General features: G+C 39.5%; 1 protein-coding gene across 4 annotated transcripts in view; it reads right to left on the bottom strand.

Moving 5' to 3' along the window:
- epha8 (eph receptor A8) overlaps window positions 1-22,994 on the bottom strand; it is a 154,964-nt gene that overhangs the window by 89,205 nt on the left and 42,765 nt on the right. For all 4 annotated transcript variants that reach the window (XM_015047130.1, XM_015047131.1, XM_015047132.1 and 1 more), the window contains exon 2: window positions 15,629-15,693. In XM_015047130.1, the coding sequence (XP_014902616.1) occupies window positions 15,629-15,693 (65 nt within the window). The remainder of the gene's footprint in view (window positions 1-15,628; window positions 15,694-22,994) is intronic.

Below are 22,994 nucleotides of genomic sequence, written 5' to 3'. Positions count from 1 at the left end.
TTTTTTTTTTTTTTTTTTTTTTTTTACAAGGAGAGGCATCAAAGAGGGAGACAAAGCTGATGAACGGTGTCTTCTTTGAAAGATCTAATTTCAGATTAGTGCATGTGATGGGAGCTTCTTCAGAGCTTACAGGCAGAGGGAGAACAGGGACAGAAAACGGAGAGGAGGACGACGAGAAAGTAACTAAAGGTGAGGCAAAACGGTGTGGGGGTAATGCATGCACGTGTGTGTATGTCACGGTAGGTTTGGAGGTGGCATTTCCAGGCTTGATGCTGCACTTTATGTAAAGTAACAGGTCTGCATATTAACTCTGTGGAAATATCAGGACCTGGCCAACACCTTTCTGGCTCTTACATTATCAGCTACACAACCAGAAAAGACTTAATAACTTTGCGCGCGCGCGCGTGTGTGTGTGTGTGTGTGTGTGTGTGTGTGTGTGTACAGCCATGTGTGTTTGGGCTCTCTGACAGTGATAACCTTTCTGGAATGGAAGTGTTAATTGCACTGGTCTGGGATCAGTGGATGAGATGGTGTAATTGCCATCTTTTCAAAGATGCTTCGTTTTCCCTTTCCTTTTTTTTTTACAGGACAGTGTCTGCATGTGATGGAAAAACGATGAAAATATTACAGTGAGTGGAATGGTTTTTACCCGCCAGGAATGCTGGGACCACAAAACAGGACGAAACGACAACAACAATAAAGAATCAAAGGCTGTAAACGGAGGCAGCGAAAATTCAAGGGAATTTCTGGATAGTTGAATGAGTTAGAAGAAAGAGGATTCGTTGTCAAAGTGATTTTGACTGAAGCCGAACTGATTAAAATTGTTTTGATGTACTGGAAATAGAACAGTGTTTGATCTAACACTCAGTTAAATTAGCAAGCCACACAAAATCAGCCCCTTTAATGAGTCTCAGTCAGGGCTTTTCAACATGAACACCAAGAAAGATCGACTTGTAAAAAAAAAAGAATTAACATTGAATTAACATTTGCTTCAGGACTTTGTCGTGATTTCTTTGTTTTGAAACATAATTTGCTCCTGGACACATCACGTTAACCGAGATGAAATTAGTCATATCACCCTGAACTAATATGTCCACTGAACACGTTATATTTTAGTGTACTTGATAAACCTGAAATAAAGTTCAGCTTCTATAGTTGGATATTCCTGACATTCCAAAGTATCAAAATATCAAAATAATCTTGTTCCAGACAGGAGAACATTTTTTTTTTTTCGGTCAAAGTGAATAAATGTAGGAATATTTTCAAATACGAGTCAGTTCTGATCCAAAACATTCAAGTGACTGCCAGAATATATATATATATTTCTTTTTTTTTCATCAAACTCATTTTTAGAAAATTAACAATTTTACAATAGCCTTGCTGACGAACCAAGAACAAAATCTGAGTAGCGTCTGACAGGTTTGTGAAACATTCGTCACAAACCAGGCTGAGTCGGCAGAACAAAGTCAAGATATGCTATGCTGACAGATTCCTACCAAAGAACACTAAATGCTAAACATGTATCAAAAGATGCTGCAGCAAAGTATTAGTTAAAGTGTGTGCATACTCATGAAACAAGAGTTCTGAATATTTTTAAATGTGTTATATTGTTTTCTTAGTTAAATTGTTTGCAACACTGAAGCTGAAAAGGTTTAATGTTCATTTGGTTCCTGCTCCTCTACCATCAGTTTCAGCCTCACTGTGGGGAAGCTCACACACCCAGGATTTAAATCAGCTCATATTTCAGGTTCAGGTTCGCTAGGCATCCCATCGTGTGCAAAAAGCTTCACTTGGCACAACATTCTGTTTTCATACCTGAAGAAGAGCATTTAGAAAGAATTATTTGAACAAAAATAAACTATCTTTCTTTGTCATCCACTGAGGCTTCTAAGCTGTTTAATAGGAGTTGCACTATTGTATAATTAGATTCTGTGATATTCTGCTATCATTCTTCTCTTCCTCCTTTTCCTTTATTTTGACTGTTGCCTGAAAGCCATTTCCTTCAGTCTCCCAGCAACCAGTCAGAGATTTAGAGATGTGCGCTACTTGATCAAGGCACTGTATTTATTGACATAGAGACTTTGATTGTATATATCTGCCGTTTGCTGAGATTCATTTTCTTGCAGGCAGATCAGTGGCAGCCTCACCTGTCAACAGGGTAACAAAATGATTTTTTAAATTTTTTTTAAATGTCTTTCCCCGCTATCTATTCTCAAAGTCTACAAATATTTGCCTTCTTTGCTTAGTTTCTGCTATGATTTGCTTTGACAACTGTGAGACCATACAACTACCAAAATATATTACAGACCTGTTGTCACTGTTTTAACCTACCAAACCACTCAGGTGTTCTGGTTCTAGTCTACTTCTCAGAACCAGAATCAAAGAAGAGCAGCATTCAGTTTTTATGCTGCTCTAATCTGGAACAAACATCCAGAAAACTGCTGCGGTTTGCCCCAAACCAGCCACCCGGCAGCAGCTCTGAAGAACAAAAATCAATTTAAGGAAATCAATTTAGTCCTTGAAAAACAATGAAAACCTGGACATTTTAATCAATCAATTTGATTAATGAATCAATCAAATCAATCCACAATTAAGTTCCGTGGATGCCCCGGACAGAATGTGAAAAGCAGCCATGTCCGGAGAAGAGAGGGCATTTTTTTATGCTAATAGCACTTAGCAGTCGTCAGCTATTCATTAGCAGAAGTTAAAGCGTTGCGCAACACAAATAATTATCAACACATTTAACAGTAAAAGATCATTTAATGAAGCATTGAGGCAGACCATTTGTCATTTGATTTTTAATAATGCAGGTACTCGAATCATTCAATGAATCATTACAGCCCTACTTGAAATGTCCATCATTAAAAGTAACTATGTTCCTGTAACATCTGATTAAGTTCAATGAATCTAAAAAAAAAAAAATGAAGGAGATGACCATTTAGGCACTTCTTTAAGTCAGGTGTGTTTAAGCAGGAAAACATCTAAAACATGCAGCAGATCGACCCTCGGGAATTGAAGTGGCCCGTCACTGTCCCTAATTTATCTAAACATCTATTGTTGGATGAGGTGAACAATTACCGGGGGCCACACAAGATGTCATCAGTGCTCAGATGTGTAAGAGGGACACATCTGAAACAGTAGGACAGTCGGCCCAGCACCAAAGCTGGGGACTGGATTATAATACCAGACCTGCCAGGTAATTGCTGAACTGGTTAGCTTTGATTTAGCATTGACTTAATCTGAGGAAGCGGGGCGGAAATAATAAAATACATACTGGCAAAGAGTGTGGGCTTAAATGATCTGGAGTGATAGACTTCTGAAACAAGGTAGCTGACTGTAGTCAACACAGTCATCTCAAACATTTTCACAACCGTTTTCCTCAGAGATTCCAAGGTCAAGAGATTGGTGAAAGCTGAAACCATTCCTTGTGCACAAGTGACACATGACATGATAATGCAGTAAGTGAAATCCATTTTTCCACGGCTTGTCACAAGCTCAGTCTCCTAGAAGCAATCAGAATCATTTTCTTTGACAGTCGCTGTTTCTCAGGCTGTGCTTTGGAGCTCGCCATATGTGACAGATGTAACTCTTTGGCAGATTTTCTCCTTGGTTTGCTTCTGCATAGAAGACTTGTGGACACAAACAAGAGTGTTTTCAGACATCAGGAATTGATTTCTGTAGTGACAAGCAGGTCATGTGGGCCTATAAGATCTTTGAAGACCAGAGTGGGTTAAAAACACTTTTATGGGTCAATTAAAACCAAAAACACTTCAACTGTGGATGAAAACTCTAACTGATTAAAGGCCACAAAAGTTCATGCAACACGTCAAGATCAGTTTTATTCATAGGTAAAAAACGTAGCTGTTATAAAAACTGCATTCTACTCGTACTAAACAGTTCTGATTGACGTTTCTACAGTTTAATTATCTTCCTTTGAAAAGTTCTGGTATTGGACCACTACAACACACACCTTCTGTCTAACCTCCTAAATTCACTCATACAAGCTCCTCTGTAACTCACATGGAGTTTGGACCCAACAATAGTCTAGAATGCCATGTTTTTTTTGTTTTTTTTTTAATGAAAGTACATATTTTCACAGATGGGCTGTTTGCACCACAGTCAGCCCACTGTAGCTGTGAGGTGTTGCCCCATGCTGCTGTCTCATGGGAGCTTGTAAAGCCAATTATACTGCGCTGGACGGTCATCGAGAGGGCAGCAGATAGTTCAAAGACTAGCTGAAGATTTGCTGTGGAAGTGTGTAATCAGATCTGGAGGATGGGGCTGCTGAATGCAGTAGAAAGGCTCACAAACTGTTGGTGGAAAAAAAAAAAAGGCAGATGTCTAATTCAAAGGGCTTCGCAGAGCTCAGCTCATTATCGAGTCGATTAACTCCAAAAAATTCTAGAGAAAAATGAGTTTTATATCAACATGTGGTTCAGCACAGGGATAACAGGGGTTTGCTGGTGTTAGTGTGTTATTGTGATGCAGTTGTAAACAATTTAATAAATTAGTTGTAATGTGAAAAAGAAGAATAAAATCTACTTTGTTTCATTTTATTAGTTTCGAGTCAAACAAAGCAGAAACATTGTCCTGTGGTCATGACTTCTCTGGTTTCTGTCATGCTGCTCTGCTGCTTCCTGCCCCTCCCCTGCCTGTTGATTAACTCATTGCTCTCTCATGTGCTTAGAGAAACACCTGCTCTGAACTCATTCAGGTTGTCTTTTTATGTCCTTGTTACAGTCTTCAAGAGGCCCGTTGCCTTGTCTCTGGTTGTAGTCATGACCAGTCTTCTCCCCTTCTGTACTGTGAGTCACTCTGATTCTGGTTCTGACCCGACTTTCTGGTACTTAGACTCTGATTATTGCTTCATGGATTCTTGGACCAGGTCTGCCTTTTCTACTTGTTATTAACTTCTACCAAATCCTTTATTGATGGTTTCTGAATTGAAGACACTTTCATCTCGGTAACGTCATTGTTCGTGGTCTCCATCATTTAGAGCAGTGTTTTTCAACCACTGTTCCGCGGCACACTAGTGTGCCGTGAGTGATCGTCAGGTGTGGCGTGGAAATTATTTAATTTCACCCATGGTACCGTATTTTCCGGACTATAAGCTGCTACTTTTTTCCTAAACTTTGAACCATGCGGATTGTAGCCCGGTGCGGCTTTTCTGTGTATTTTTCTTCAACCACCAGGGGGCTCTCTAGCAGGAAGTGAACCATTAGAAGTCAAAATTGTAAATCAAAGAAGAACGGTTTAATTTTCATTTAGAACAACCACATGCTAGCAGCAGGCACGACGGAGAAATGTTTTCAAACTCATGATGCACCTTTTAAGTTGAGGGCTGTCGAGCTGCCACTACAGGAGGGAAATAGAGCCGCTGCACTTCAGCTCGGCGTGAACGAAACCATGGTTAGTCATTGTCTCTCTTCAATTTCTGCCAGAAAATCAGCTAAAGTTTAATTGAACTTCTTTAAATTTAAGTCCACATTGTTGTGGCCCTGTTCAGGTGTATTTTTGAAGTGGACATGTTACTTGCAATTTGAAATAAGAAATGTAAAATGTGATAAAAATACATTTTTGTGTTTATTAGATTCCTATTCAAGACACTTTGATAAGAATGGCTATATATGTAATATAGGCGACTACAGAGTATCTTTCTTTACATTTTTGATTGGTGGTGTGCCTCGAGATTTTTTCAGTTAAAACAGTGTACCTTGGCTCAAAAAAGGTTGAAAAACACTGATTTAGAGTGTCCCATCCTGCAGGTAAAACAATCCCTTGTAAATTGTAAAAGGATCTGCAGGACAAGGCAAATTAAGTGTATAAAACCGGAAAGTGATATAAAAATATGTCCAAGGAATTGAGAATGTCAATCAATAGTGTTCAACTTCTAAATAAGAAGTGGAAAGAGAGAGATTCTGTCAAAACCAGTCCAGCAGAACACCAAAACTATAGCAAAAACTGCCAGGAAATTTGTTCGAGATGCAAAAAAGAATCCACAAATAACTAAGCTGAAAAATAAGACTCAATGATAAAAAGTGGTGTGGCTGTTTGGAGATGCATGTGAAGGAAAATGGGCTGCATGACTCACCATTGCTAAATAAATGCCACAAAATATCCCTCATACAAAGTGCCATACAGCTACCTTCAAACCAAAATTTAATTTTTTGGCCACAACCACAAACATCACTTTTGGAGAGGAGCCAACAAGGTCTCTCTGATGAAATATACACCATTCCTATTGTGAAACACGGCAGTAGATCACTGATGCTCTGGGGATGTGTAAGCTACAAAGGCACAGGGATGAATGTGTTACAGGAAACTTGGTCAAAACTGACAGCAGGATGAATGCAGCGCCTTATCAGAAAATACTGGAGGAAAATTTGCATTCATCAGCCTGGAAGCTAAACACAGGACGTACTTGGACGTTCCAACATGACAACGATCCAAAACACAACGCCAAGCCGACCCGTCATTGGCCACAGCAGAACAAAGTGAAGGCTCTGGAGAGGCCATCTCAGTCTCCTGACCTCAGCATCATAGAGCCACTCTGGGGATAGCGCAAAAGTGCAGCTCCTGCTGCACAGTCCAGGAGCTGGAGACTGTTTGCCAAGACGACTGGGCAGCTTAACCATCAGAGAAAACACAGAGACTCATCCACCACCACAACAAAGACTCCAAGCTGCCACTGATGTCAACGGGGGCAATACAAGACTGGACTCTGGAAACTTGTGATCAGGGTCACTTGGGTAGTTTCTGTTATGATTACAATTTGAAAACAGTTGTTTGACATTAAATAAAGTTTTATCATCGTTCTGTTCTGACAGATGGCAATTAATCCTAACCAACCTAAAACAAGAGAAGTTTGGTCCGACGTAACTTGAGACAGAGAGAATATATTTTTAGTCAGTGTATGTAAACTTCTGGTTGCATACCACCATATGTGTGTGTGTGTGTGTATATATATATATATATACTTTACTGTTTCCTTTGTCTTTTATTTTAGCGTTAAAGTTCCTTGCTAGTGCACACAATCTTTGCAAATGAAGCTGATTCTGACTTTAAAAATGAAAGTCAAACTTCTTATTTTGTGATTAATTGCCCTATTTATCTGACTACTTAAGCACACTCATGCCTCACTGAAACATAATTTTTCAGGTGATCTTTAATATGAAGAATGGCCACAGAAATAAAGACCCTGGTTCATAGTAAGGTGTTCTGCAGTTGCACCTCAGGCTGTCATGGCAACTCAACACACCTCCCCAACCAACAAAGTTATCTCCTTCTAAAACAAGATATTTTCTGAAAGAAATATCCATGCAGCTGTGGAAACTCTGCAGGCGTTTGTCTCTGTGGGTGAGTCCTGAAGGTTCAGGAAGAGTCTGTTCACCAGCTTTAACTTTATGACTGTGTTTAAGAGAGAGATGGATGAGGTTTACAGGGATACGGAGAAAGTCATGGCAAAATATTTTGCGCTTTTGACACTTCAGCTCATCATTTGGTTCATCATTATGGTTTTCCCAGCCAACTCTAAAGACACACATACACACACACACATGCACACACAAATGCTGTACTGTCAGCGGTATCGATTGTTGGGTGTCCGGTGGATGAACCTGTCAGGGCCAACACAGATCGGACTGGAGGATAATGAAGTCTTCCTGCCCCTGTTTGACAAGTTCTGTGAAACTGTGTGTGAGTGTGAGTGTGTGTTGGAGAGAGAGACATAAAAACAGAGAAAGATGCTCCTGGGACAGCACAGGAGCATCCTAACCATTGCCTGAATAAATTGGACAGAAAGAAGCCCCTTGAGTGGAGGATGTGATCTGTCATGATGTCATCTAAATGAGACCGACATGCGGGAGAGGTCAGGGTGCTAATAAAGACCTAACCCTCAGCACACACACTTTAACTCAACAGTAAGTGCAAGTTGAAAATGTTCCTATTTTCCTGGAATTACTTTAAAAAATATGTTTGCTACAGCTGCATTCAGGGAACTTCAGTGATCTAATGCTATGTTGTCCAAGAAGGATAAAAAGTGGTTTTTCAGTGAGCCAAACTTTGATATGTGCATATTTAGCAGCAGTTTTAACATAAAAAAAAATAAATAAATACAGCAAATCCATTAAATCTAAGAGAAGCTAAATCATCATCCAGTTACATTGCTCTTAAAAAACGTTCCTGTTTATTGTCCCCTCCAATAATGAGATGGGATTTGCTCCCTTGATCTTAAGAGATGGGGTCATTTAGACCCAACGAGTTTTTTACGTACCAGTGCGCGGACCAGTGGGGTCACGTTGATGCTGCGTGCGCTTTTACGTGTTTTTTTTTTTGTGCAGTTTCAGAAACTGACGGTCTGACAGGGTAACCCTTCCCTTCTCGCTTCTCTTGCTGCGCTCCTCCCGAGTGTGGCGCTAACTAAGACAGCAGGCGAGTAAAACAGCAGACATGTTTGTGAAAGTACCAGGAGTTACACTTGAAAAAATATGGAAAATATCAGTTTTAGATGAACAGAAATTAACTGTCAATAAACTGTCAAACTCTCAGATTGCGGTAAAAATCAGTTTTAGAAATGATGGAAATGTTCGTCCAACTAACAGAAACTGTCCCGGTAATTTTCTTCCATGACATTTTTAGCATCATTTGATGGAAATTGATCCCCATCCCAGAGAGAGGAATACAGGAATACAACGTTTTACGTTCAACCTACAGTTGCACTGATATAAAATGTTAAGGTTTTATTTTTATTTTTTATTTCTCAAGTTTTGTTAAACAGATCAATAATTTTCCAAAGCAGCTTTTCCAAACGTCATAGGTTTAATTTTGGATGCCAAAGAAACCAAATTCTTTCACAGAAACTATGCAGTTGATCAGTCATTTGAGGTAATGTTTACTAGGTCAGAATTCATTCGGCGGATGCGTTTCCATCTCCTGTTTAGCGTATTAACTCTTTCCAGTAAAGCCACCTCAACAGAGCGTAAAAACCATTCTGTGAAACTGAGGTAGTTTTTTAAAGAATTTTTCTCTTTTGTCAACCTTTTCTAATGCGTTATTTTAACCTATATTTTTTTCTTTCTGCAGTTGTATATTCTCATGCTAAGACCAGCCACAGCAGAGGGCAGCTGAAAGCCCTGCATGTTCAGTGCTCACTCTACAAACTGTCAGGATGGGAAAGCGTGACCTTATACAGGAGCTGTAATTGTGTGTGAATGTGTGTGTGGAGGTGTTGAAGAGGGATAGTAAAACACTGTCAAAACATCTATTTATCAAAGAACCTGTGAGGTCCGATGTGTGTTTTTCTTTTCTGTTTTTCTCACATGTGGAATTCCTGAAAATGTTTGGGACTCAGATGCAGTTTTGTTTTCTTCCCATCAAACCTGGCTGAACTCACCTCTGACCCCAGGAAGGCGGCTCTGGAGAAACAGCTCTGAACCTCATTTTATGCCTAGATAAACTTTAACATCTGTCGCTGTAGGCTGAAAAATTTATTTAATTGTAGTTTTAAACCTTTCACCTTTGCTTGTTTGGAATACAGATTAGTAACTTAAAGGCTTAAATACCTGAAGAAACATTCATAACCCTTGAATTTTTATGTCACATTGAGGCGAATTAAAGCCCTAAAAATCTCGGTTAGTGGGAAACGATGTGGTTTTTAGTTGGTTCTGAGCAAATTTCAAGTGGATTTTCAGTTAGATTTAGGTGTGAACTTTGACTGGGCCATCGCAAAACATTAATTTGTATTAAACTGAACCGTTACATTGTTAACCTGGCTGTATAGTGCTGCAGGTTTTCTTCCTTATTTGCTGACTTCAGCTCCACCGTTCTACCTGTCAACGCTGATCAGTTTACTCGTCTTTGTTTTAGAAAAGCATTGCCACAGCATGATGATGCCACTACCTCAGTTATGAGGTTTTCAAGGCAATGTGTAGTGTTTATTAGTTGTACGACACATAACACTTTCTAAGTAGGGCCAAAAGCTAGATTTTAACTAAAACTACTTATACATTAATTGAAAAAGATATTTAAAAGAAATATTATTTCAAGATAAACACTTGGGTCGAAATCAACAGACAAATTTTCATGTTCCCAAGTTGTTGCCCTCCATTCAATGCAAAGACTCACCTGAACAATAAGGATTTAGACCCCAATGCGACTAATAACATGTAAAAGTTAAATCAACAGCAGACCCTAAGTGAGCCTGACGTTAGCTGGAACATTTAGCGACTGATAGCTGCTTACCAGAGAAAAATAACTGCTAACACTAACTGGAGACAACTGCTTCTGAACACATTTCCATTAAACGGATCCTTGTTGGCTCTGCTGAAATGTTTTGTATGGACCAGATTCTCATCTGCACTCAACAATTTTCTTGCATGGACCATCTCTATGGTTACATTGAAATAAAGCCCAACATTTTCCAAAAGCAGATTTGAAGTCTCCCAGAAGCTTGAGCATAAATGTCTTTTGCTATGATGCAACAAAGATTCAACTTTAACTCCATGTCTTTGGTACAAAAACACCCACAGCAAAGCATGGTACTGGCAGCATGGTGTTTGGGTGGTGTGGTATCAGTCAATGTGAGTCTGCTTCTGATAGTTTCAGTTAGATGAATCAAACTAGAGTGGAGAAAAAGGAGGAGCAGCCTTTTTGTTTAATGAAATGGGAATTTGGTTATGATCCTATCTGTCACCCTGCATCAGATATCAAAAGTCATTCATCTCCTCTGGCAGCCATTCCACAATCTCCATGCAATCTACTACGTCCCACTCACCTGCGCCGCCTCATTAACTCCATGTGTTGCACCTGCTCTGCCATCAATATTGGCTTCTCTCTGCCAGTCATTCTCCTCTACATTATCGAAAGTCTCGTGTTCCTTCCATGCCTGATTTCGAGCTTCTCGTTATGAACTTTAATTCCATTGGATTTTCTCATCTTGATTCATGGTTCTCGATTCAGATTCTGGTCCCCAACTCTCGCTTTTAGCCCGCTCTCTTTTTGATTATGCTGCCGTCTGCCTTCCTCATCACTGATGACTGTTTTTCTGGATCAGATTCGTCAAAGAGTCAGATTCATACATTTTCGGAATAGTGAACCCAGATCACCAAAGATTTCCCCATGTTGGATTTCCCCTTGCCCGCGGTGACATCACCAGGCAAGAGGGCTTTCCCAAAAAACTGTCACCGTCTCGCTCAGGCCATTTAATGTCCTCACACTCTGGGTCACAGCACCAGCACCATCCTTTGTAGTCACTTCTGACTGCCCTCCTGATGGTGCTTACCTCCCACCATATCCCTATTTTTCATAAACTCCTTAAACATATTTCCTGTGCTGGTTGTCATTCTGCTGCAGCAGAAGAGCCACTACAAATTTGACCCCATCTGAACATGCTGCCATATTGTCAAAGGAGTATTTTTATCCATCTCCAGACTTCCAACAAACACAGCAAATGTTTTTCTTATGCAATTTCTAAACTACTTATGTTTATGTTGATTTTCACTGCATTAGTCTGGTGAGTGAATTTGATGGTTTGTACAAGATGGATGTGCATAAAAACTCTGGCTAACTTTTTCAGAATGTACCAGCATATTTAGTAGGTATTTCCAAAGACTGAAACACTGCTGATGGTTCTGACTGATGCTGCTCTTTCAGATCATTGATATTCCCAGATTAAAACAATTAATTGTGAACCTCTTCTCATCCACGTATGCAAGCTGGTTGGACCTTGCAGACAAGCAAATTCCCCTGTTACTACTACTACTTTTACTATTTTAGCAAGATTCACTCAAGAGAATAATAAAATAACTGAAAAAAATTGATTAAGTATCAATGCACCTTGTTGCTCGAGAGTGATCAATGCTGGAAAGAAATAGTTGATTTCTCCACACTGTACAGTTGAACCTCGCCTATTTGCGGTTCACATGTTGAAGGATTTTACTGTGGTCCCAAATGTTTCAAATATGTAAAGAAGATGCAGCCGGGGAAGCCTTGGCCAAGGTGCCAATGTGTACATGAGGATGACTGATGGCGCTAAGACCCTCCTCCTGTCTCTGATTGGTTGTTGGTGACAGAGCAGTGTGTTTGTTCAACTGACAGCAGGTCCATAGAGAGAAGGCAGAAGAGCTCATTTTTTTTTTTCATAGACTATCTGTCTCATGCCATACTGTCACTACAGTGATAGTTTTAACAAATATGTAAAAAAAAAAACAAAAAAAAAACATTTTTTATATATAAAAGTTACATAGTACTGTTGTAAGAAGACACTGAAGTTGAGTCAGTTTGAATTAGGCTTTAGCAGTCAACAGTTAGCCAGTAACTGTATTCTCACACTGCTTACAAATTGGATTTTGTCTGTAACTAAGTTAGTGTTTGTGTATTGAAGCTAGTAGCAAAATGCTGCCACAGAAAACAGATTTCAACAGTAATGCATTTTGCAGTAAAGCAAAATGTGTCATTTGCATTACTTGTTCATGTGTGATTTTATACAGAAACCCTACAAGGTCATGGAGGGCATCACTGTAGAAGGTCCTGGGTTTGGAATCTTTCTGCCTGAAGTGTCCATGTTCTCCCTGTGTATGCACGGCTTCCCTAAGATACTCTAGTATCGCTAGTGATGTCACAAGTATGTGCCACTGCTTCTCTGTAGAGAGTGTGGGAGAAACGCGCTAAAGATCGACACACCGATTAAGAAAAACATGAATATTTTATCTCCCTAACTTTAGTAACGTTACGGGACGTTAGGACTCTGCTTATTTTCATGTTTGATAATACAGCAGCCATTGAACCGGGCTTTGTAAGGTTGGTGAAAGAGTGTCTATTAAAGGACAACACTGTGGATTTCCCATTACCGGTGTGGTTGTGAGTTTTTCAGTCATTATATCATTGACTCATTAAGACAATAACAGGTCAGTTCTCTTTGAGACAGACTTATCTATAAGAAATATTTTCATGTGTTGCTGGTGATTTTGAACAGCAGTCCGGCGTACCTCAACTAACTCTTACTTTGAAATCATTTGTTTAAAAAAAAGTTCTGTCCAAATATTGCTTGATTGCCAAAGTAGATCAGATTTTCTCCTCTGTACATTTTCTTTGGTACCAGTATTAAACATCACAGAGCCGCTCCTTCCTCCTTCCTCACATCTTTGTCTTTCAGCGCAAGACACATACCTTACGTAACCGAACCATGAAACCACAAAGCTCCTCTCCCACTCCTAATCCACTCAGTCAAGCTTTTCATGTGTAGAAGCTCAGAGGGAGAAAGCGGTCTCTCATGAACAAACAAGTAACTATTTCTGGTATATTGAACCAATCAAATAAAAAAAATTAAAAACACAACAGCAGTTAGAGTTTATGTAATCTAGCTGTTATCACATGGGCCCTTTCAAGGTGGAAGGGATTCACCTCTTGCACCGATTTCACACAGAATGAGTCATTTTGCTCAAACCACTAATCCAATTCTTCCAGTTCTTCTCCCAGGACTTGAAAGACAACCCATCTGTTCCTCCTGGCCACCATTCAATCACACCACCTTCTGTCGTGAAGGCTAGAGGTGATGTAAATGTTCCTACCACTCTGCTGACAGCCCAGGGAGTCAGGGACGGGGTGGCATGGCGGCGCTCGGAAGATCGCAGCCAGGGTCCTAATTCATCACCTCAGGCGTCATCATTCGGCATTACAATATGCTAATGCTGCGACGCCGTGCCCTCGCCGTCACCTCGCTCTCTCGCTTTCATCCTTTTATTTCATCTTTTCTTCACTCCCCCACCGCGACATGCGCCAAGCTGCCAAGATGTGGAGGGGGCCGAGAGGGATGTCTGGGCTCATGTTTGAAGTAGATGAGTGTAGCATGTCATTGTCTGGTTACTACATGTAATTAGTCTGTGGTATCAATGTTAGACTAAATCTTATTTAGTAAGTACAAGTGGTAAAACACAGACTTACGCACCTCACACTAAATAAAATAACCTATTGCCTTTATGAAAGGTGACAATATTTTTTTTTTCCTTTAGCAGATGTCATCAGTAGTGGGAATATTGGTAATTGTTGCATAATTTTAATAACTTTAAATAATTTCCTTAATCTTGGGCAGTGGTGTCCATTATCAGTCCTGCAAGTTTAACTTTTTATTGTATACTTCTAACACAATTGAATGAGGTCTAATGATTTATTTCTAACCTGTGCAGAAAATATAACTGCGCCACAGAAGCCTCTGTGTTGGAGCACAGCGACATCTAAAACACAAGGCAGCCTGGTCGTCGAGGACTAGACTTGGATACATCTGATGTGGGTATTGCATGTTTTAATCTATTTATTTCAACTGAAGAAAGTTATGTTATGGCACATCTAAGCGTTGATTTGTTCTATGCATCTAGTTAAAACTTAAATAGGTTCATAGTCACCTGGTGGAATTGTAATGTAAAGCTGTGTCTCATCTGCATAGCTTAAGCTGTAGAATGTAGATATTAAATAAAGAGTCCAAAGACAAAACCCACATTTGATATGTAAACTTTGATGTTACCCTGTTGACACATGTTAGTCCCTGTTCTTTAGTAAAGTCTAAAACCAACCGAGTACTGTGGTAGAAAGCAGGATCCAGCTCTTCAGATGCTTCAGTAATATGTCTGGGTCATCTGAACTGAGGTGCAGCAAAACCAGCACTGTGATTCTTCCACAGTCGGCATTTATGTTGATGTTATTGAACAGTCTCAGTACTTTAGTGAGGATGGAAACTGGATCTAAAGATGTCAAAGTGACTGGTCATTGTTAAGAATTTTTTTAATGTTTTTTGTTATTTATGTTTTATTATTTGATTTAATAATGAGGGTCCATCTGAAAATATTGTATGAGTTTATGGGGTAGGAGTTCATAATTTTGTTACTTCTTCCTACTCCTTTTCTAGCGTGTTAGTATTATTGTGATACAAAAATGTGTCTTCTGCATTAGTTGTTCATGTGTGATTTTATACTCCTATTATGTCCAAAAGTATTTCATTGTTGAAACAGATTTTTTAAATACCTTGCTGATGAATGGAAGGTTGGAAAATAGGCTTGTAATCTTGCAATAGTGACATGTCCAGATTGTTCATTTTCAGCTGTGGTTTGATGACTGACATCTTTAAACCCAGGGGAAAATACCTGGTTGACTTCATGCATAATATCACTAATCTACGTGGAATCTAAAGATTTGAATAATATCCTTTGCATGGGCACTGTTCAAGTAATTTCTATTTAATTTAGCATCAGCTTGACAGTCATTGTATATCAGTTCTTGCGATAAACATCTTTCTCCCTGAGCTGTCTGCTGTGCTCCAAGGTCTTCATGGTGGACTCTATTTATTTTTGTTTACTTTTGCTGGCAGTTGGTTCCACTCGGTCTCATTTGGAGGTTTATTATTAAATGAGGATGAATACAAATATACATCTTAGTTTTCTTTTTTTGTATTTGTAAAGACAAACCTTGAAAACAATACATTATTTTCCATCCACATCAAAATTTTGACAGACCAACAAAAACGTTTTGTTGGTCTGTCTCATAAAAAGTAGACTTTGTGGTTAAAACAATGTGGAAAAACCATAATGAAATCCATTAGCAAAGAAATATTCCACAACAAAATGCTTCTTTTTGTTCTTACCCCATGGGATGGATACGTCAGCCAGCCCCAGTCTCCAGTTATCGTTGTCGTGTCAAGGAGATTCACTGCCAAGAAAGAACAGAAAACAACAAAGAAGGTGAGGAGCAAACTTTAAATTATAGTTTTCCCCAACCCACCTCATCCATCCTATCCTTCATCAACTGCATCTACGCGCTCAGGCACCTGATGGAGTCGGGTGCATACGCGCTGACACCTGTCTGACAGGTGTGACTGATGAGCCAGGGATGGTCGTCACAGCAACTCCGAGGCAGATGTCACCTTGACCTCGTTTGCCCTTAAGAGCTCCCAGACAGCAAAACAATTATTAAGCAGAAGACAAGACATGTAGGTGGAGAATGGAAATAAGAAACTTCTGCTTCAGTAGGGCTTGTTTTTAGCTAAAATTATGGACAAGGTTTTGTCAAGTTACACGGAATATGGTAGAGTTATCAAATGAAAGGATGAACATTTATTGAGTCTCTCTCTGTTGAGCAGGAATATTAGAAACAATTTCCAAGCTGTTTTGATTTCGCTGATATTTCTTGGGATTTTAGCATAAACTGAGTTTACATCAGGGGTCTCAAGCCCCAATTCTCCAAGGTTCCTCTAACTTTTAGTGATGTCTCTGCTCCAACACACCTGACTCAAATGATTAACTCAGTAGCTGAGCTCGACTGCATGCTAAGCAAGCGATTTAGCTTTAACATCTATAAGCTGCTGGACATGGACCGCTGAGGATTGAAGTGGAGGCCTTGAGAACTACTGCCCTGCAACTTAAAAATTAAATTCATTTAATTCAAGTTTGTTGGGGTTGGAGACCCCTGGCTTAATCAATCTCAGATATCATCATTGTCTCTGACACCAGGAGCAAAATGGGGAGAAATCAATACATGTTGGTCTTTGATTACCGTTGGGTGTATAACTGGATAATAAAATCAATGATGATTGAGAATTTAGCAGGACAAACCTTCAGTATACATGGCACAGATCTCAAACCCCAGTCCTTGAAGGTCACCATTCGTTGAGTAGATAAGGAACTAACTCAGTTCTTTAACCCTTGTGCGTGTGGGGACTGAGGCAAATGTAGAGGACTGAGGCAAACGTAGAATACTGTGGCAAACGTAGGATACTGTGGCAAACGTAGAGGACTGTGGAAAATGATACAAGTTTTATGTGTGTGGGGTCGGTTGGACCCCATTTTTAAACACAAGGGTTAGTTCAGATGTGTTGGACTTGGGACAAGTCAAAATGTTACAAGAATATTTGACTTGTCCCAACCTCTGGTCCTCTGACCCTTGAGGACCGGGGTTTGAGGTCTCACACCCCTGATCCAGGCTTTCCAAAACAGCTCACTAACATGGTGGCTCATAGATGTGTGACTGGTAGGGTGAGTAGTAGTGCTGTGTGATTATGTAGTGAGTAACTGATTATGCTTTCTGTGAAAATTTTTGAAAAAGGCTTATACAGTATATAGCAGTCGTCACCAAACCCCTTCCCCAGCGCCATCAACACTAGGACTTCTCGATGTTAAAAATATCTTGTGATGGCGATAATTGATTCTATTTCTACAGCCTCCTTAAAAGATCCCCACTTACAGTCACATAGGTTGAGCTCCCAGATGAAATGTGCTAATTCAACTCAAAGTACATTAACATATAATCTTGACATTTTCACTATCAGTTTTTTTCTGTTATAAGAATTTTCTTAAGACGATTTTTAGCTCATATTGGCACCACACAAACATAAGAATGTCACAGAGAAGATCAAACTGATTAGGGCTTTCATAGATCTGAATAATGAGTAGGGCTCAGTGCACAAAGCTAATTTTACTTATTTAGAACACATCTTCCTGTCGTCAAAACTACAATTTGTGGTGTCCAGTCAGAATCATCTCCACTCTGCTGCTTGTGAGTGTGTGAAGGTGCAGTGGACAGCACAGGCAAGGAGGGCGCATACAGATAGTCTGAGTACCGTTGCAGATGCGTCACCACACAATAAAGACGAGTTCTGCTTTGTATAATAAAAGCACAAATCTGCAAGCAATCCCTACCATTGGTCTGCTGGTGATGCAAAGATCCAGATGACAACATACACAGAACAGCTCATGTTGGTGTGTGTAAGTATGGAGTACATGTAGCTTCTCTGTCTGGCCTTGTGTCAACTCAACGTTTTGTGGGAAAAGTGATGCTTAATGCATCTACCAGACTAGCTGCCAGGCTAGCAGAAGCAGCAATTAGCAAACACCTGGTGGAGCTGCACATCTGAGCTCATCATACCAGCTACTTCTCAGTGCAACGCTGGTAATATGTTAAAGGTTTAATGGCGAAGCATTGAGGCGACATGTTGAAGGCAGAGTGTCAAAAAGAGCAGGAACTTCTTAAAGAGACACTGCCCATTTTAAAGGTGTCAAATTATGACGTCTAATCTCTTAAGTCATGTTTGATATGTACTGCAGTTTTATAACAACTTGTAAGGTAGCACAGATATTTGTTTACAGTAACAAGTCAAGAAATTCTGTCACAGTACACCTTAACATCAGTATTAAGGGAATTACAAGAAGCTTGTTGGTCCATTAATTCTACTCACTAGTTAGTATTCATATCTTTCACTCAGTAGGTTTGCCTGGGTGTGTTCCTCTGTTTCTCACCTTTAGCACTAACGGCTAATAAGATCTCTGATGTAGGGTGTTCTGTGAAGCAGACAAATAATGTTTAATAAAACAGTTAACTCTTCTTGGCATCTTTTGCCCACATATAATGTTTACCCAGCACTTTCACTCATAACTGGATTTAACACCTATGACATGAAATCAATAAAGAATGAACTGTGTGTTCTCTAACCCTCCAGTTCCTCATCACTTTCCTTTCAGACAAAGTTCTAAGGTAGAAAAAGCCTCAACTTTGAGCTAATGCTTTTATCATCTCTTCTAAAATGTACCACTCTAAAAAGTATTAGATGTTATGAACATTTATTTTGTATACAATCACCTTTACTGTACGTTATCCTGCAAACAATGATAAAGGATAATTATCTGACTTAAGGGCAAATTTTCCTTTTGGCATAAAAGACCAAAAATTAGTACTTAAATCACCAGAACCATGTTCTCCTAATGCAAATGTATTTTATTTTGCCTGATTATGGATATGAGTTAAGTCACAGAAAATACCTGTTTTACCACTACCTGCCTTTCTCACAGGAATGTCATTTTTTCAACAAGGTAGAACAACAAAACTATACATTACAGTGTATAAGTCCTGCTTCGTCCCTGAAGAACCTAAATCTTAATGTTTTTACTTATTAAGGTTGTATCTCCCTAGCAATAAAAAGATATTGAGCCGACAGTATTGTCACAACATCACAGCAAGATGAAAGGAGCTAATAAAAAAGCACAACTAATAGCAAGAGCGTTTTGTAGCGTACCGACTGCAACTTCTGTAGAGAGGTCTGTCCGGGTGCATAGTGGGAACCAGGAGTGATGGGACTGCAATGTGATGAGTTTTACTGACGGACTTATTTCATAATTTCCAGAATTATACTTTTCAGACATTGTTTACGCCTGGATTTGTCACGCCTGGCATTTTCTAGATCAGAGTTATGATGCATGTTTCACGTCAGACGCAAAAGTCGGATAAAACTGCAGATACCTAAATGATTTCATATCACAAATAGACTCATGAATACATTCGTAATTCATGCATGTTTTTTGAGCATCCAGCCATGTCATTATCTAGTTTATGCGAACAAAGCAAAGGGAGAATTAAACAGATGGAAAAAGATGACAATTTAGCTCTAATTCTAACTCCAGAATAATCTACCAATAATATAACCTTTTGAAAGATTTTATTAAAAGAACATACACATTCAACTATTGAATGTTGGTGTTAATTTAGCTAAGATCAAAATTAGTTTAACACTGAGTGTGTGAGTGTATGGTTGTGTATATCTGTGTTACCCTGAGATGGACCGGTGACCTGTCCAGGGTGGACCCTGCCTCTCACCCAATGGCCGCTGGAGACAGGCACCTGCCAATCCACAACCTCTCAAGGTTAGGTGGGAATTGACAATGGATGGGTGGACATTTGGTTTTGATCATAGTTATAATTAAAAAAAATCTGTCACATATAGTTCATATTGCCAACTGGTTAAAAGTTTGATATCAAACTAGGCACAAACTAGGCAAAGTCAATTGCATTGAGTTTTTCCCTGCAATCCCACTTTCAGGTCAAGCATGTGGCAGCAGCAAAAAACAGCGACTCCACAGGAAGAAACTTCCAGCAGAACCAAGCACAGTATGAGCGACTGACCAAGGGTTGAAAGAAAAGAGCAGACACACAGAAAGACAGAAGCACTGGTCCAACTGTCCTTTCTATGAACAAGAAAAACCAGAGAGAGTACAGATTGTTTCAGTTATTAACCAGCATTTATCCAATCTGTAGTCACATTTTAGAAACAACATAATTTGCACATATAAAAATAAGACTTTTGGGTCTGATATAGTTTGGTGTAGAAACAGAATCCTGAGATGACATGGACAACAAAGAGGCCAGCACAGGAGCTGACAGGGGAAAAAGCAGGTATGGAGGGATGAGAGAGGAGACCCTATAAATACTTGCTTTAAGAACCTCTCAGCTCACAAATTCCACAGATACACATGAAACTCCAAGTGATTTAAATTTTATTGGTTCAGCAATTTTGTTAGTTATTTTTTTCTCCATCTCATACTTCAGTGCCTTTTTGTGTGTACATTTGGAACACTCCACTCCGCTCATGGATATTTAGTTCACTGTCTGTCATTCTGCAATTTCCTGGGTTTTCTTTTCTTTGCTTGTCCAATACAAACAAAGTAATGTCAAAGACCTAGATACAGATCACCTATGAAACAATACATTTATTGTACTCTATAGAATCATGACAACAAACTCCAGGAAGTCACGAATGTAATCATTTAATCATCTGTTGGTTGATGTCTTTGGAACCCGGATAATGTGGGAGCATGATCTGTTAAGACCATGACAGTTTAAACAAAGACAGACTGGTAAATTGAGATGTTTGGGTTTTGGCTCAGTTTTTCCCCTCACCATAATAGATTGCAAGAGCGACCACGAAACTGTGGGCCCAAGTACGACGATCCACCTTGTCCTCCTGCCATAACCCTCCTACAAAAACAAGAGAACAAGATGGCAAAATTCTTCAATTCCATCATTTGGCCCCTGATGCAAAGTAACCAAACCACATTCTGCGGTTGAGAACCATGGTCTCAGACTCACCTTCAAATAGCAAAGATGAGACCCTAGGGAACTCAAACTAAAACCAATCTTTCACGTCAGCCCTGAAGAGCAGGGAATCCTGCTAAACACTAACACTAAAAGAGTTTTGTCCCAATTTTGGCTCAGATGTCTCTCAAGATAATTTAAAAAGCTATGTGGTAAAAGTGATACGGTCTGCTCAAGAGGACATCAGAACTCCTCTGATCTAAAATTGGGGAGATTCATCATGTTGGATTGTCTTGGTTTGGTATCACACCATCAGGTATTCCCTAAGGACAAATGATAACATCTTTGTAATGTTTCTTATCTGTTAAATATACTCCACTAACCATTGATTGGTCTCGGTCAGCCATGTTTGTTTACTCTGAACTCACTTTTAGTCTTGAGAGGTTTTGCATCTGACTGTGTGTGAGTGAAATCGGTTTGTATGTGACTGCACATCACACACTCTACAACCAAACCTACAATACCTAAGATTTTGTTATCCTCGTGTGTGGTCTCTCAAGTTTTTAAAATTAGCAGACAGTTTTAAAATTTTGCCATATGAACCAAGGCATAAATAGAATCAAGATAAATTAGGCTTTATCAACCCTTGCCACACAAGTCAGTAGCTCTAACACTAAGCCCTTAGAACAAGATTTACTTTATGCTCAGAATACAGAGACAGTTCAGGTTTTGAGCATCCAAAGCCCAGGTAGCCAATAAAATCAACCCAAGTAGGCCTGTAGTAACCCCCAAAACTATGGACATGCTCATACGTTTCTCTAGATCAACATAACACAGTTGGACCCCTTAACCAATAACCCTTTCTGCAATTCCACGAGGGTAAACAGATGAAAATGATAAAGAGAACACCATATTCATCAACCAAAGAGAGACTGTGTAAGTCAGTCTAAAACTAAAGTCTGCCAGTTGCTGTTTTTTTTTTTGAGAAAAACTTTGACATCTTAGTCAGAAGAGTTTGTAGCGTAAAGCGAGGTCAAGAATGGACAGAAATCATCGAAGTAAATTGGATGAGAAAAATCCGTCATAATGGGAACAGAGCACTCTCCTGTGCCCCAGAGCCACTTCATATTTTTGACTAACACAACAGGAGTGTGTTCTTCATAAAAATTACTGACGCTTCGAGATCTTCAAGTCATTCAAGTGTTGCAATTAGTTGGTGTGTCACCTTCACTAATTTCAGTATCTGATTGCTGAGTGGGGCAGCGGGTCAGAACACAAACAGATGGCAGTGCCACCAAACTCTTCTCCCCAGTAGGTGTGTTTTCTCTCTGTCTTTACTTTCCCCACTGTGTTCATGCTCCATCGTCTTAAACTGAGAAAGCAGCAACCTCTTGCTCTCTGCCCAAGGTCACAAATGGATTCCACCTCTCACACCTCTCTCAGCGGGTTTGACGGTCTACCATGATGGCTTAATGAAAGTGGTGCAATGACTCACGTAGTTTTAATAGTCTTTTTTTAATGAGCAAGGAGAAACTTGCTGACCTGTACTGTAATTATTGAGGGACTGTTCCAGTAGCTCCCCGGATCTCAAAACATGTCAGGGATTCTGTTAGTACAGAGGTGTGTGGAAAGACTCTGAAGCTAATACCAGTGGAAAATGGTAATCTCAAGGGTTTGTGATTAATCAAATAGAGAAAAAAAATAATCAGAAAAAAATAACACATTTTGTCACACTGGAATGTAAACATGCAATCTAAACTAGTGTTTAATGAGATATCAGAAATCCCACTACAAGTACATGAGAACATTTTTCAGCTTTTTAATGTAATTTCTGTCTTTTGGGCAATTATGCAGCATTCAGAATGGGTGAAAAGGGAGTAGGAAAGGAATATGCATGTCATGTAGCGGATGTATCGTATCCATTAGAATGCAGTGGCTGTAATGACTTCCAAGCTTTTATGGAAAGCTCTGTATCACAAAATGTCATTTTTCCAACATAGCTGGATGAATTAAAAGAGCTGCTACTTTGCTTGCAGTACGAGATTCGGAATGTAACGGCATCTTGAACCAGAACAGGATCGCATAACCCAAACATTCCAGTCAAAGCAGAACACCATTACAATTAGGGCTGTTGTAAACGAATATTTTAGTGA

The sequence above is a fragment of the Poecilia latipinna genome, unplaced genomic scaffold (assembly GCF_001443285.1).
Source record: "Poecilia latipinna isolate Pla-1442-1.1 unplaced genomic scaffold, P_latipinna-1.0 Scaffold809, whole genome shotgun sequence".
Classification (NCBI taxonomy): domain Eukaryota; kingdom Metazoa; phylum Chordata; class Actinopteri; order Cyprinodontiformes; family Poeciliidae; genus Poecilia; species Poecilia latipinna.
Note: the sequence above shows the minus strand (reverse complement) of the source record. Positions and strands in the feature narration are given on the sequence as shown.